General features: G+C 48.8%; 1 protein-coding gene across 9 annotated transcripts in view; it reads right to left on the bottom strand.

The window, feature by feature from the left end:
* Positions 1 to 16,344, bottom strand: part of shot (dystonin-like protein short stop) — a 209,469-nt gene that overhangs the window by 31,142 nt on the left and 161,983 nt on the right. For 8 of the 9 annotated variants that reach the window (XR_013308990.1, XR_013308991.1, XM_077639200.1 and 5 more), the window contains 15 exons: positions 16,076 to 16,222; positions 14,424 to 14,642; positions 13,503 to 13,616; positions 10,625 to 10,708; positions 9,639 to 10,253; positions 9,028 to 9,222; positions 8,044 to 8,262; positions 6,238 to 6,450; positions 5,883 to 6,045; positions 4,841 to 4,942; positions 3,769 to 4,196; positions 2,439 to 2,807; positions 1,564 to 1,795; positions 892 to 1,058; positions 295 to 464 (listed from right to left, as the gene is read on the bottom strand). Coding sequence is in view for 7 of the 9 variants with exons in the window: in XM_077639200.1 (XP_077495326.1) it covers positions 295 to 464; positions 892 to 1,058; positions 1,564 to 1,795; positions 2,439 to 2,807; positions 3,769 to 4,196; positions 4,841 to 4,942; positions 5,883 to 6,045; positions 6,238 to 6,450; positions 8,044 to 8,262; positions 9,028 to 9,222; positions 9,639 to 10,253; positions 10,625 to 10,708; positions 13,503 to 13,616; positions 14,424 to 14,642; positions 16,076 to 16,222 (3,437 nt within the window). In the remaining 2 variants the exon portion in view is untranslated. The remainder of the gene's footprint in view (positions 1 to 294; positions 465 to 891; positions 1,059 to 1,563; positions 1,796 to 2,438; positions 2,808 to 3,768; positions 4,197 to 4,840; positions 4,943 to 5,882; positions 6,046 to 6,237; positions 6,451 to 8,043; positions 8,263 to 9,027; positions 9,223 to 9,638; positions 10,254 to 10,624; positions 10,709 to 13,502; positions 13,617 to 14,423; positions 14,643 to 16,075; positions 16,223 to 16,344) is intronic. The other variant, XM_077639206.1, reaches the window with a different exon arrangement.

Raw genomic sequence — 16,344 nt, 5'->3', positions numbered from 1 at the left:
GTCGTGTCACCCACGCTTTCAATGCACTATGCATTTGAAGGCTTTGCCGGGACTGCGTTAATTTCGCCATAAAAATGAGTGTTGCAGCATAAAGAAAGGACACATAATCGGGGCCCCACTGTAGTCAGAAAAATTTTAAGCGAAAATGCCGGTCCCGTGTAAGGGCCGCACCCTGACAAAACCCTGTATTTACGGTATATGCTGGCAGAGTGCCAAAGTGTCGCTATCCTCATCAGTTTTTTCATTGCAATTTTTCCTTGCAACGCGACCAGTGCTTATCCTGAAATGTCGCACCTGTCGGTGGCTTCCTTGCGGAGTTGGTCCCAGCTGCGGCGCAGACCATCGAGGCGTGTGCGCAGCTGCTGGGCCTCCTGCTTGCGGCTCATGCGGGTCACCATGTCGGCGCCTTTGCTCAACACCAGGTGCACCTCATGCTCTTTGTCGAGCAGGCTCTTGTACGCCGGCTGCACAGCAACAACAAGTGGCTGAGTGGGCTTTGCACCAATCACCATCAACACTCTTATCAGCAGTGAGCATTACGAAAGCAAAGTAACTAAGCAAGGTGTTAGATTATGTATGAGTAACACTTGCTGCTAACACTGAGTGTTTCTGGTATGGGACAAAACACAGATAAGAGGGTGAAGCAGTTACAGAAGGTTACAGTTCATATTTAACCATGATGAGCTGTAGCAATCAGCCCACTTGCCAGTCATATTAAACACTGCAAGTGTTTTGCACTGTTTCCCGCTTCCATCATTGGTCTACGCGCTCTTGTCCGATTCTTTCCCTTCCTTGCAGAACTCATGCTGAAGAAACAACAACAAAAAAGAAAAGTACCCTCTCATATTACATGCCAACGCGAAGCAGCTGGTGAGCACAAAGGTGACACACCTCAAACTCCGTGACTTGCTTGTGCAAGATGTCTGTGTCGGCTGAGATCTTCAGGTCAGGTAGAAGACTGAGCTGGATGCTACGCAGCCACTCCTGAATGCTGTCGCAGTTCGAGAAGAAGCCTCTGTCCTCCTTGAGCGATGACTCCAATTCAGCTTTGCGGTTGTCTACGCACACAGAGGACCACAGTTTTCCTGGTGCTTTGAAATGCAAATAGACAAGCACTCCAGAAAAATTATATCTACCTTTATAGTTGTACGCCTCCTTCAAATAGACACCATTTTTCTCCTCTCATTAGGATTAGGGCTTTAGATCAGGGGTTCTCAAACCCTATTATAAGGAACTCCTGGATTTCTTGGAGCGTTTCTTGGGTTTTAGTCACTTTGGTGGGAGACTAATTATACCATAACTGCTTACAGCAGACTATTTAACCGATTACTGATTTGACATTTTGGAAGGGAGCTGTGCATTTTCATGCTCTTTATTGCATGCATGCTAGGTAGGAAAGAATTGAGGCCAAAACACAAGAGGCTTCCCTGAGCACCTTTTGAAAGCTGCTCAGGTTCCCAAAGCTATAAAGATCGAGAACACTGTTTTATAGTAAGCGTTCTTCAGTGCACAAAAGTGCCAATATCTCCACATGTGGAAGCAAGCTGTACTGCACACACTCACTGATCTTGCGGCTGAGGCCACTGTAGAGCTTCTGTGCACTTCCCAGGCGGGCCCTGACTTCAGAGCGGGAGGCTGCATCCGAGAGAAGCTCGCACAGGTTCTCGGCTCGGGCTTCGGCTTCAGCCAGTGGTGGCCGCTGGGCTTCCAGGCGTTCCTCCAGGGCTGCCAGGCGGCGAAGCTGGGCCTCACAGTCACCGGCCTCAGAAAGGCGCTCAAAGTCATCCCCTACACCCTGCGGGCACAAAAATTGCATTACATAAGTGTGGCCAACTTCCTGAAGAAAATTCTGAAATTTCATCGTAACTGAATGCTTTTGCACCTCAAATCTACATAGTTATTTTAGCAAGCATCTCAAGCTGACACCTTGGTACTACCAGTTACGAGTTGACATGAACTTCCAAAATATTCCACACATTAGTGACCACACGGCAGTGACAATATCATTGCTGACCCTTTAACACTTCAGCTCCAGCTGAGCTTCGAGGACCGTCCTTAAAAGGTTGTGAAGTCTGTTCGCCAAAGCTACCCTTTATCAGTTTGCAAGGCTTCTTCATACATCCCGGTACTGCTAGTGTGCCGATGACATCACCATGATTACACAAAGTCGGGCAGCCGAAAAGCCGGCCTTAGCCCATGACCGTAGTGATACTCTGAATCGCTTCTGACGAAAGACCATAGTGTTTGAACCTGACGCTGGTTAGAGCGTATGAGTCTTGAGTAGCATAATGGTAGCATAATGTCTTCAGAGACAAAAAGAAAGTCTTTCTGTCATCGTGAAATCTACAAATTAACCTAAGAAGGCACAGCAAAGGGCACTTTGGGAGCTGGTAACGCACATAGATGGTAGAAAGGTTGAAAAACACAAGACTTCTTACCTGTAAACTGTCCAGAAGACGAGCAAGAGCTGCCTGGAACTCTGCAGAAGCACCTGTCGCTGCTCCCAGGGCACGCTCACGCTCTTCCAGCCTCGACACCATTTCGGCCCAATGGCGCCGGATACTGTCCAGCTGCTCACGCAAGCGTCGTCCTGTTGGTCCGTCCTTGTCATCCAGCTGGTCGAGCAGCTCCTGTCCGCAGGTGGTCAGGCGTCGGAGCAGTGGCTCCTGGGAGGTGAGCTCGTCACGCATGCACAGCACCTGCTGAGTCTGTGCGGCCACCAGCCGGGGCTCAGTGGCAATCGGTCCCAGCACTTGGAACATCTTGTCCTTCTGAACGAGCCAGTTGTGCAGTAGGTCATGGGTATCCTGCCAAAGAGGGTTGCCAGGAGACAGAATTAGAGTTTTTGTTCGTGCTTGTTGGTCATATATAACAGACAGAAGCAGCACCAACAGATGAGGACCAACAAGAAACAGTGCCCGTGCTGTCAGTTGTTCCTTGTTTGTCCTAATCTGTTTGCAGTGCCTCAATCCACCAAGGAGAGTGGTCTGTCGTTCCTGCTCATAACAGTCCTTGTCACAGTACCTCCATGCAGCAAATGCTCACCAACCTCAAAAGAAACAATCCCCAAATCAGCTGAGTTGCAGGAGGGAAGTAGCGCAACTTTCACTCCCTCAGAGACTGATCAAAGTAAAGGTGAAAAAAAAAAACTATCCCCACAGAACTACTGCACCACTCTCCATGTGACACAAAGAGCCCAGGAATGAGGATGGCAGAACATCGAAGATCCCATCTATCTCGAACATGGTAAAAAACCATCCCGCACCATCGAATTCCATTTCGAACATGACAAAAAAAATAGAAGATAACCAATAAATAGACACAGGATGTGAGCACCGACTTGCCATTACTTCACTGCTTGTATTGCATTCCCCTTCTTTAGGATTCACATGTTCTACATAGCACTACCCTTGTATCAACCATGTGGCGGGCCTTGGCGCATGTGTCTCAATAAGTTGTAGTCACTCGCCCTCAGAGTATGACAAACAAACAGCACTAGCTGGTTCACAACATGACTAACACAATGATGACACCATGCACGAGTGCCACTGACACCCTCGGATATCTGCAGTACCCTATGAATGATTTGGTAGACTCTTGGCAGAGGGGAAGTGTGCCCTGAACAGGGCCAGCCCAAACCATGTCCCTGAGCTGGCAGCTCTGTCTCTCTCTCTTTTTTACTCTACACTGTGGGAGATTAGGTGTGTCGATGTGAAGCCGAGGGAACCAAGCTGATACAGTCAGCACTGTAAAACATGGGACACCCACCTGGAACTCCTTCAGCAGCTGAATGAGGAGGAGGCGCGAGCGCAGTGCTCCTTGAAGCCCCTGCCAGCGGCTGAGCATCTCGTCCAGCTGCGTCTGCAGCGCATCCGCTCCAGGTGCCTGCGGCCGGCGGCGCAGCAGCTCGTGGGCCTGGAGGCGCGCCCGGTCGACTTCCAGTTGTCGCTCTTGCAGCTCCGTCTGCAGCTCGCGCAGCTGCGACAGTTGCTGGTCTGCCAGCTCCCGGGTGGATGGCAAGTCCCGGGGAACACTGCGGCTCTTGAGGAAGGTCACTAGGGTGCGGATGGCCTCAGTGCAGGTGCGCAGCTCCTCGGAGAGAGAGTCCGCCTCCTGCTGCCGGTCTGAGAGGCGCACACCAAGCAGGTGGTAGCGGTGGTTCATCTCAGACAGCTGCTGCTGCACGGGGCTCAGGTCTGGACCCCCAGGGGAGAAGGACAGAAAAAGTGCATCAGGGCATGCCACTGTGGCCAAAAGGCACTAAGGCAAGACTGTACTGGGCAGCTACTAGCAGTAACTCAGCAGTGAGCACCAAGTGCTGGCAGATGCTAGATATGCAGTGCCCTATAAAAGCAATGCTTTTGTGCTCCTGTTATGCTCCTGGCACACTTCAGGCACTTGTCTGCATCGTTCCCGTTCCGTCCCTTGTGTTCCTTTTGCGCTATTTTTTCATCATGAACGTTATCCAACTCGCCCAACTTTCGGCCTTGCTTGAAACAGAACTCAGCAGCTTTTCCAGAGGCATCGGGACATTTAAAAGACAACGTGTATGCAGTTTATATAAGGAAAAATTACGCAAGTGCAAGAAAAAAAAGGCAAAGACTAGTAACACGACCGAGTTCCAAAACAAGCATCCATAACGCAAGCAAGCTGCTTCTGACTCTCAATGCAGGCTGTCAGCATTGTGGTACAGATGCAGTTAGGCATACTCTGACGTGTGCACAGCAGGACACGCCTGAGGTAGCCTCACGAGCGTAGGTGAGCATCAGCCACAGTTAGAAGCTGCCCAGCGTCTGTCTCATCCGATCAATGTAGCGGCCAGGCGGATTAGTGCACTCACCCTCGAGAGGCCCAAACTGGTCGATCGAGCTGTGCCTACTGCTAAAACCGCTGGAGGCACTGGACTGCGGACTCTGCAGTGCCCTTCCATCGGGTGATGACTCTAGCGGGGGTGCATGCGGGTTAGCAGGGGAGACAGAAGAGGTTAGCCTTCAGAGGAGACCAGCACAGAGACACACCCAGGTGGGGGTGGAGGGTAGTAAGCCACGCTACCGTGAAAAGTGATGGAGAACTTTGTTCATAAGCTACACCATAAAAGACTTTAATGTCACCGTAAAACAAAAACAAAAAGCAAGCATGCAGGGCCACATGAGTGCTACCCCTCTAAGTGCAAGGCAGCATGTGAAGCAGACTTCTGAGACCACTTGCACTGCAGAGCTTGTGCAGAAAAGCTTTTAGTGAGCAGCGCTGTTTTAAAAACATTTAGCTACTGTGTTAAGGTGAACATTGCATTGCAGATTACATCAACTGTCATATGACATGTGCTTGGGTTTAGGATGCAGATACTATTCACCCTCTTCTGCCAGTACCTAAAACAAATAGAGAACTCAGCCGGTTTGTTTCCAGTTTGAGCAATTTCTAGCTTCATACATTGAAAATGTAAGCAATGAAAATGTCCCACAGACTTGCGCTGTTTTTCTGCTCATTATTACGTTACAGGCTAACACAATTTCCTGACACGCATGTTCATAATTTAGCCCTATTCTGATCACATGCCACTTCCGCTCCTGTCATCGCTGAAATAAATGCGTCATGATGTTTCTTTCATGCAGGAGTCAATGCAAAAGGCTGCAAGCGCAAGAAAAGAAACTTTTCAGACCTTGTTCGAAAGTGCTGTCTAACATATTTAGGAAGTGAAAGTGTCACTATTAAGTGCCTTTGTACTTCACTTACAAGCCACATCTTTTAACATCTCAGTGGTTTTAGGTCACATTTTCTACCATAAATTCTTCAAATATGCACCAACAACAAGAAATCATGAGCAGCATTAGAAGAATTGTGGCTAACACTCTACAAGGTAGCAGCTAAATTAGGGCCCCTACCATGGGTGCTGCCACCGTTGGCATAGGGTTCTTTGTGGGGGCTGCCACCCTTGCGGGCAGGGGGGCGTGAGCGGCTGTCAGCCCGCAGAGCATCATAGCTGCGACCGAGCTCGTTCACACGGTCCATGGTGGACGCGTACTCAGCATGCTCCTTCACAAGAGGCTGCAACATTAATAAAAGCGAGATTTCATTTTTTTGAGGTCAAAATGATTCAGGGTGCCATGGAAAGCCGCAAAACAAGGCAATAAATCAAAAGCAGCTTTCAACGTATGGGTTTTTCTGCAGAAGAGACCAAGAACACTAGGCAAGGGCACAAGTGCTGCTTCGTTGGCGGAAACGAAGCAGTATGCGTACCTTGATTTCAGCTGCCTGTCGGCGCAGGATGTCTCGGTCCAGGGCCAGGGGTCCCAGGGCTTCGAGGCGTCCCTCGGTGGTCTGCAGCCACGAGAGCACCTGCTGTCGCAGAGTCTCGTAGGCCGCCCCCTGCTCAGCACGCTGCCGTCCTTGCCGCTCCCGCTCTGAGAGCAGCTCGCCTAGTTCCTTCCACTGCTGTTCCAGCTGTTTGACCTACACACACAGCATGATAACGACAGCAAGCGCTTTCATTTTGTTGCAATACTTTCAAATTAACAATGTTGGTATATAAACTATGTCTTCATCGTACCTAGCTCCGTAATAATGATGCTGCCCGTGACCTTCAATGCTCAATTCCCCTTTCTGGCACAGAGGTTGAGGTTTTTGTCAGCTATTGACGGGATTAGCCTTGCAATTATTCTGCCAACAACTGCTCTACCGTAGTGAATCTGAGATATTAATTACTATCGGCAATTTTCGGCACAGATCTGCGACCTGGCAGATTCTATGTTGGCATGCACACAATAGCCAGTGACTGCTGCTGTCACAAACTGGAGTCCAGGTCACATTCTTGAAGAAATTTCAGAAGGCGGGAAGCCTCCTTTCTGAACGAGTGGTGTCCGTGTGGGTAAACAAGTAAAGGTCTTAAATGAACAATGTGGTGATCCTGCCCTCATGAGCGAACGAAGTGAGTAGAATATACCTTTCCATGTTGAAACCTAGACAGCACATGAGATAATGTTCATCATCACCGTACACACCACATGAACACAGCGGAGACTATGCCAGGCCCGTTTTACACATCCATGCTGGTATACAAGCCAAACCCATGCGAATGTAGTGTAGTAAAGTGGTTTGAGATATCTTTAGCCCCTTGGTCACACACATACAGTTGGTTGGGTGGACACCACAGGGAACTGCAATGGCTAAGAAGTTTCTTTGAAGCATCTCTTGACATCTTGAGGGACTTTTCTTGATGCATACACAAACAGTGCTTCATGGGCGAGGTTGCCCGCCATCTTGTTGCCAAAGGCCCTTACGTGCAAGGGCACCCATTGTAAATGTAGAGCAGCATCTGCTGTGCCGATCATGCACCGAGCGCAGAGAGCGAAGAGGCAACCCTTCGGAGGGGAATTGGGGGGGGGGGGGGGGGGGGGGGCACGCTTACAGCTGTTGTTAAGGACATGACTTGTGTAAGGCAGACAGACCAGGAAATATTCAAAGATGGAATATGAAATGCCTGTGCACTAGCTTTGCAGACCTCTTCCACAAAACCGTCAGTAAAAACTTGAAGATGGCAAGCATAATTAGTTTCGAAATGCTCGAGTACGAATGAATACGTTTCCGCCAAAGGAGCACTCCACTTAGCATGAATAATAAGGAATGGTCAACGCAGAGTCGAGACTCCCTCGCATTCATATAGTTTAAGATACAGCACAAGTAGCTCCTTTCCTCAGGCTCCAAACAAAGTTCACAGGAAGCTGCATTGTAGCACCTCTGAAATATGAGATATACAGTAGTAGCAAATAAGTGGACTCAGCGAGGATGACAAAGAAAAGAGGTTAAACGCAGGGCATTCAAAGGAACAACTGCGTGTCGTGTTCTATCCTTCACGGAAATAAAAAACAACAGAGCCCTCCAGGGGGGCATCATTTTTTAAGAAGACAAGTTGGCAAGCAAAGTGCAACTACACACTGGACATTATCCTGCTAGGGCTACTTGTGATCACTCTTATTGGCAGGACAACAGATGCACGTGTTTGTCCTCAGCAGAATGAAGGCAGAATGAAAGGAGCCACACACGTACCTTGTCGCGCACGGGCCCAGTGTCAGTGACGTCTCGCTTCGCGCACAAGGCGCGCCCCGCACGCAGCAGGTCCTCAAACTCGTCCTTGCGCAGGTTGCGCTGGTTCATGGCATGCTCAAGGCGCGGCTGCTCTTCGCCCTCCACCGCCTGCAGCACACTGGCCAGCCACTCTTCGAAGCGGTTCGCCATGCCATTGAATTGGTCCAGGCAGCTCGACACCTGCACATCATGCACATCACCTCGTTCTTACGACCTGATGATAGAGGGAGAGCAAGTCTGTGCTGTTCGCGGAGCAGAGAACAGGCTTGTTCCACCAGGGACAGTTGGCCTTTTAACTAATTCCAAGGTGAACCAGGAACTCCAGAAGGGGGCAGGTGTAGGGGAATTGGGAGGATCATAAAGTGGTAAGGCACATGTACAGGAAACACTCAAGGTTTAAACAAGATTGAGGGCAGTAAGCAGGCTGGGATAGCCTGGAGGTGAGCTAGGCACTAAGGCTCTGGAGGCAACAGATGCTTTGTATCCTCACTCTCTGGATATGAACCGTCTTCAAGCACAGCCATAAACAACAAATGATGGCAGGCACAGAAACGAGCAATTTAAATTAAAATCTAGTCATAGTTTAAACTAAAATCAAGCTGTCTTTGATGGTAAACTCTTAAACAAATGACTTTTTGGGACCTGTAAGGGCCCCAAACAGTCATTTCTTTTAGCCTAGACTCTTAAACCACTTGTAGAGTTATGCTTGATGAGATAATAAAGAATAATGTCAACTACGACCTTATTTTAAAAACACAAAATGAATGTGTAGTTAAAAAGCAAGCAAACTAGTGTTATATTGTACAGAGCACTGATAAAAAAAATCTATGCTGCTAAGGACAACAAAGTGCCAAGCTGTACGTAGCATTAGGAAGTTCTCGTAGCGCATACTACTGACTTAGGTCTAAGACATATTCCTACTGGCGACCAGCTCAGTGCACTTGCCTCATCGAGCAGTTCACCGCGCCTGGATGACTTGTCCAGTATTTTCTCGAAGCGGCTGTTGATGTCTTTGAGCTTGGCTTCCACCTTCTTGGCCAGCCGAGCATTTCCAGGCAGGTCCCGTGCTGAAGAATTGAGGGCATCAATGGCCGGCCGCTGGCCATCAATCTCTGACCGGAGAACACGGTGCTCATGGATCTGCAAGTGGCAAAATATTGGCACTCTGCAGCCCTGGTAATGGGCCCAGCATGTTTCACGGCACTATAACACCACTGATACATGGCCATTTGTTTCAGGACTTTCCAGCATCACAGGGACTTGCCAAGTGCATCAAAATTACAGACAGCTGTCAAACACCAACTGATCCAGAAAGGTAAAAAATGCAGAAATGAGAACTAAAACATGTGTCACTTTAGCCTTCAACACTCAATCAGCTTTGAATTTTGTGACCACAGTGGCTACCTTCTGCAAAAAAAAAGAAGGTTATTAATTCCCTCATGAATGTCACACATGCACAACTCTTTCACAGCTCCCTTTGGCCCCTAAGCTTTTGCAGCTGACTGCATCTGCGTCACATCAACATTAGCAGCTGTTCCAATGATGTTGGCACACACCTGTTCATCAAGGCGCTCCCGCAATAAACTGGCGAGCTTGGCACTCTGGCCCCGCTGAGTGGCCTCAAGCTCATCCAGCAGCCGCAGCACGCGGTCCAGGCCGTCTGCAATGTCCTGAGACTGCACCAGTGCTGTCTGCAGCTGTTTGCTGCGCTCGCCCACGAGCGACAGCATCTGCTGGTACACTTCTTCCAAGTTGCGCACTGCATCCTCCACTGCGGGTCCTCCGGACGGCGGCAGTGCCTGTGCTGTCTGTTTCGCTGTCTCTATCAGCCGTCCCTGGCCGACGGCTTCGAGGTGGAACGCTCGCACTCTCTCCAGCTGTTCCTGGATTGCTGGTGGCTCGGCGGCTGTCGGCTCTTCGAGCAGCCGTTTGGCTCCGCGCTGGGCTTCATTGAGCCAGGCTGTTGCACGCTCCATGGCCTCGTGGTAGGCGCGCTTGCGCTCAGTCAGTCCCGAGAACTGGTCTCCAAGCTTGTTCACACGGCTCAGCAGGTTCTGGTATTCGGTGCTCAAGTGAGACACCTGGGCCCGAACCTCACTCTCGGATGGCTCCAGGTGGCTCAGCCTCTGAGGGAGGCTCGTGCGATGGTCATTCAGAGTGCGCAGGTACTCCTGAAAAATGTGAACAGTGAACAAGTGAAACGAGCAAATGCTGGTAAAGCTGTTATAGTACAGTAGAAAATGAGGTGCCCCTGTGACACTAGATTATGGCTTGCAATACAGGACATTATAAACCAAGCAGAGGCAGAGACAGAGCAAGCAAGTTCAATTCAATTTTATTCAACATCTTGAGGATGTTGTGGGCATGTTGGCTAAGCTTTCAGGCTTGGAAAACCGTGCTCCGCCCTTTTAGATGAGACACTGAATGCTTTGCGATGCATTAAGCATGAATTCATTAGGCACACATGACAATCAGCCAACATAGTGGCAGCCAGTCCACAGTGAAAAACAGAATGGTGCGTAGCAGCACAGGGCAGGCTCACCTTCGACTCGTCCACAAAACGCTGGGCAGCCATGGTGATGAAACGGAGGTCTGCTTGGTGGGCAATCACGTCGCTAGAAAATGCCTGGAGACGCAGGGAAAAAAAATGCAGCACAGCATTTGTGACTGGCCCACAATGTGCAGCTCACTCTGATGGACCTGAGGCATAAGAAATGCACTACTACTACACCCAACTGTTTTCTCTTCCTTCTTTGAGCAAGGAACACCCCCCCAAACAAGATAAGCACTTTCAGAAAGTGCATTTTTGGCCATTCCCATAAAGCCCAAACCTGGGAGCCAAGAAGGAACTCCAACAGCTGACACAGCAGGAGAGAGTTGAACTTCAGACAGGTGGCTTAGCCGAGAGTGCTACAAATATCAGTCAGTTGTCAAACCACACTATGCACCAGACAAGACACAGCTCATCAACATCTATCTATTTTCCCACCTGAAGAGGCAATGCTCTGCAGGCACCATACCCATTAAGGGGGATGCAGCTTCAAATCACAAAAATCTTGAAAAAAAATTAGAAAATACCTGCTTTCACACCTGTAAGGTGTTCCTGATTACATCCTGAAAGATTTCTCACAAAAAACCGCCCAGAAATGACTCTAAAAAATGTTTATTGTGACCGTAGGGAGCAAATTGGCAAAGATCTCCAAGAATATATAAAAGCTTTTTGACCCGACTGCCCTGCTTGCAGAAAGCAAAGCATGATAATAACTTTATACATTTGGATGCGATTTGTTGCACTGTGTTCTTTGATAAATTATTTATGCAGTGACATTTTTATAATTCTCAATTACTTTCTCCTTTTTTCCCCTGTTACTAATTTGAGATGACGTTAGTGAGTGGATTATGCAAGCATGGCTATAAAGTTCCGTGTAGACAAAAACTCAGGTCGATAAAAATATTTGGAGAATGTCACTGCTTGAACCATTTCTTTATCCAATATTTAAGAGCGACTCTAAGTTCCTATTACATTATTCATATAATGCACTTCTCAATAAGCATGCCGGATTTCATCGGTCTATTGCAAACAATATAAAATTTCACCTCCGAATCTCGTGTCCCCCCTTAATAAATGCGCGTAGCAGCACCAATAACAACCTGAACAAAGCAGTTTAGTAGGCTGCGTACAAATGGTGGAAATAACGGAAGTACACACTCAAAGTAAGCATGCATGGGCTGCTCATGTGCAACCCTGTGCGTGCTGACATTCAACAACGGTTGTAGTTAGCTTAGTTTAAGGGGGTTTAATGTCCCAAAGCGACTCAGGCTATGAGGGATGCTGTAGTGAAGGGCTCCGGAAATTGTGGCCACCTGGGGTTCTTTAAGTGCACTGACATCGCACAGTACACGGGCCTCTAGAATTTCACCTCCATCGAAATGAGACTGCCATGACTGGGATCGAATCCACATCCTTCGGGTCAGCGGCTGAGCGCCATAACCACTGAGCCACTGGGGCAGCCTTATGTACAACAATAGCATACAATTAGACCAGGGGTTCTCAAACTGGGTTCCGTGGGCAGCTTTTGTGAGTTCCATGAGTACCCGCACTGGCCTCTCCCCTCTTTCCGGTACACTCCTGGCGAACGGTCCCGAAGCAGACACAGTACCTGGTTTGTTAAAACTCATTTCTGAGCTTTACCTCCTCCTCAGTTTCGTGCAGCGTCTGCCATCCGCAGCACAGACCTTGGCAGCATGCCAAGACACTGAGAGCCGGTAAAGGCACCGTGTGTTTATGTTTTGACAGGAGTGCTGGCTGTGTGGCACGTTCGGCGAAATTGGCAGCATGCCAAGACACTGTTGCACTAAGCTGTGCCAGAGCATGTACGTTTAAAGTGCCGGCAATGTGGCGTGGAAGGGGCATGGTGCACAAGGCAACCCGTGTTACATGCACTTGTGCGCATGGCAACAGAAAATGTGGGCCACACTGCCGAATTAGCCGAGCCCAGCCTATACAAAAAAGAAAGCATGAGCGTCTCATCGGGTGTTTTTTCGGGCGATTCGACAACGTCAGTGATGCTAGGGCGGAGCTTTTCCATCGGCGAGCAAATTCGCGTCACAAAAGCAGTATGTGTCGAACTCGAAAGGGGCAGCCCCGTCGTCGTCTGCGGCTGCGAAAGGTTGCGAGTGTATAGGGCGACAAATTGCACGCTATTTATCCGGCTCGCTCGCACTGGCAGTCTCTTTCTCAGAAGAGCAGTAGCGCGTGTGCCGGAACCCAAAACTACCAAACCATTTTCTGTTCGATTAGCAACTAGTCATCCGGGCCGTACGTGAGAGCGCCATTTCATCGCCCATTGTCTCCATTTGCCTCTGACTGCTGGCTTTGCGATTGTATCTTGCGCGTTTATTGCTTTGAGCTGCACATGGGCCATCACACCATTCCGCGGGAAACTACGTAGTGTGGGGCGGGGCAGGAGGGTGGTATGCGTCATAAATTTGAGTCAACATTTTTGTTTGCCAGCGAGGGGTACGAGATAGGTGGTCTATGTATAAGCAGCAATATACAGTATATATTGCATGTTATGACCTTTGTAGAGTTCTTTAGGCTGTGTTCAGAAAATTTTCCCGTAATTTGCATGTCCCCATTTTGGAAGCCCTAATGCAAAGAAAAAAAAAATGTTCAAATTACGAGTGTAAACATGGTAGTTTCAGAAGTGAATGAAACAGCAAGAAAAAAGCACATATGGCCCATTCACAAGCAACATCGACCAATTCTGACACTTATGACAATCTTGTGTGGGGGGGATTCCTTGGCACATGATGGAGGCTGTTAGGGCTCCTTGGAGCAAAAAAGTTTTGAGAACCCCTGGAATCAAAGTAAGCTAGGAGGACCATTCCGTGCCACCTCATCTAAGCAGTGCACTCACTCTGTAGTGGTCAGCATTGTCAGCCACATTTCGGATGTCGTCCAGCAGCTCCTCGTGCCTAGCCAGGACCTTGCGGGCATTGTCAAGCCAAGTCCGGAAGACTTGCATTTCTCCCTGAGAAGACGAATAGAGAATTTGACGGGCTCCAGGTTTAAATTAGCAGAACATTCAAACTGAATTCCAATTAAGCTATAAACAACTATACTCAGATAGCCTGTGGCAAACTTTACAAGTATAGAAAAAATTGTCGAATTTAAATTATGCTTCAGTAACAGTATTCTGGTGACGACCATTTGGTACAAATGGGCGCTCAAACAGACGCATGTTATCCTAGCGAAGAGCAGACCAATGAAGCACAGATGCACTTCCAACAAGTGCAGTCCTTGCCAAAGTTAAATGGCCTACTTTACTTGACTTCAAGGCTAGTGCCAAGTCATTCAATTCAGCACTTTCTGCAACATCCTTGGCTCTTCAATACCCTTGAGCCTTAACAGGGCAGTTCTTCCACTCTCCAAAGCCTTGGAATGCCAGGAAGTCGGAATTAGCCCCTAACACAGCCCACCAATCCATACCAGCTCAGGTCGTATGCACTGAAAGCTCTTTAGTTTTGACAGAAACTGCCACTATGTAAACATTTGTAGAGGCTGTTGCCTTGTACTTTTGTTAATAGCCACGAGATGGCGCTCGTAAATAAAAAGGGAAGCACCAGAACATGTACACGTTTGGTCTGAGGCCTCGAATGAAGCTGGGATCATGGGACATGCATAGTTGTTGGCTCATCACTTGTCTATCTTAAACAACGCCTCCATGATGTCGATGCACATATGTCTCGATACCAGGCACTGCAAGCTGAGAAAGAAAATAGACTGCTTTGGCACCCGTTTTGAGCAAATGCGCTGGGAGATATTGGGAGAAGCGTACCGTGTACTTGAGCAGTTCCTCGAGAGCTGCAGTCAGGCGTCGCACCAGACGCTCGCTGCGCTCCTGGCAAAGCTCAAGGCGGCCTCGGCACTGGGCCAATGGCCGCTGCAATGCATCCACCTCGTCGCGTGACAGCAGTTCGTTAGTTGATAGCTGCCGCACCTCGTCGTAAAGTGACAGCACTCGTGGCTGCTTTAGTTCCAGCTCTTCTCGCAGGGACTGCAGAAAATTACGGCAAATTTGCATCAGCTCTACAATCTTTGACACAGGTGATAAATTGAAAAAGGAACGTTAACTCTCTCTCTCTCAGTGGACACCTCAAACTGCAAAGAAAGAAGGAGGGAGTGGAAGGAAGAGAGAGGCCCGCCTGGAATCCTTTAACATGCACTGACATCACACAGCACAAGACTTGATTCCATGTCCTCATGCTTAGCAGCTGAGGGCCATAACCATCCCTCCTGAAATATCTAACAAGTTCCTAAGGGTTTTCTAGGATCACAAAAAACACACATAAAATGCACTGCTGCTTTCTTTGCTTGACGTCTGAACAGTTCCTATCAGTGACAGTCTCTCTGCACTTCAAACTGGCTCAGACTCTTTCCTCATGACACCCTACAAGCAGTGCCCCAAGCTCAGTTCAAAATGGGCAAGCAGCAATTATGTTGCAGCTGCATTTCAGCACATGCTGCAAAGTTAATTGTGGGCAAACTGGATAAAAAATTATATGCAAAATGTTTTTGCTACACCATACACAAGCCATGCGTTTCAGGTCAGTGCACCAAACATATCACCAGCTGATTCCAGCCACCTGTTTAGGCTAACGGGAGCCATTCCTCACGTGGAAACGGGGCGCAAGGCCTCGCTAACTGCAAGACAATGATAAAGCCCTAGGAGAAATAAATTAAGAAAAGTAATTTAAAACCAGCATAATATAGCATAAACACATCAGGTAAAACTTTCTCTCCCTTGATGTAGTCTTTTGAGGGCAATGCGCTTATCTTTGCTTGAAAAAATCCTGCACCCCCACAAATAGCAGCCAAGATCAAAAATGGAAAAAAAAAAACTGCAGCCATTTACCCTCAAGATATGACAAGTGCTAGCTGGTTAGCATAAAGATTACCACAATGACGACGCCACGCATGACTGCCACTGAACCACCACTGGACAAACATAAACAGCTGCAGTAACCTGTGAGTGACTGAAGACTTGTGGCTGAGGAGGAGGATATTCTGCACCACAGGAAATCGGTTGCCTAAGTATGCTTCTGCCAGAAGGGTAGAGACCAGGGTAGGTAGCTGTGCCTCCAAGCCAGCACATTTGCACATATGTACTATCGTGGACAAAAGTAACAGAACTCCTCTCCAAGTTCCGACCTGTGCCCTTCTATGTGGGGGCGTCACCTGTGCCGAGACTGGCACAGTGGGCCCTTCTCGACACCAGAAGTGCTTTGTCAGGTGTCACCCCCACGCAGGGTGGCATGGGTTGGAATTTGGAGAGGGGGTCTGTTACTTTTGTCCACGATAGTACATACTTGTCTACGTTTCTGCTCCGAGTCATAATTCGCCAGAGCATTCCTACGCCTGGGGGCTGATGGGCCGTGTGGACAGGACACCGACGACAATGAAACCTTTAGTTTATGCCCATCCTCTCACCTTGGCAGTTGCCAGCTGCTGCTGCAGGCTGTCCACATCCTCGGAAACTGTCCCCAGGTTGGCCAGACGCAGCTCAATATCTTCAATCCACGAGGACAGCTCGGCAATCTCGTCATCGCATGTCTTGCACCGCTCCTGCGCTGCCGCCTGGGGGCAAAGAGTGCGTGCACAACAGAGTCAGTCCTGTGCGGCTCCTTCATCAAAGCCTCGAGGTGACTGAAGTGCTGGGAGGAGGATGACGAACAGTTAGCCACTCAACCCGGGAGCTG

This window comes from Amblyomma americanum, chromosome 10, assembly GCF_052857255.1.
Source record: "Amblyomma americanum isolate KBUSLIRL-KWMA chromosome 10, ASM5285725v1, whole genome shotgun sequence".
Lineage (NCBI taxonomy): Eukaryota > Metazoa > Arthropoda > Arachnida > Ixodida > Ixodidae > Amblyomma > Amblyomma americanum.
Note: the sequence above shows the minus strand (reverse complement) of the source record. Positions and strands in the feature narration are given on the sequence as shown.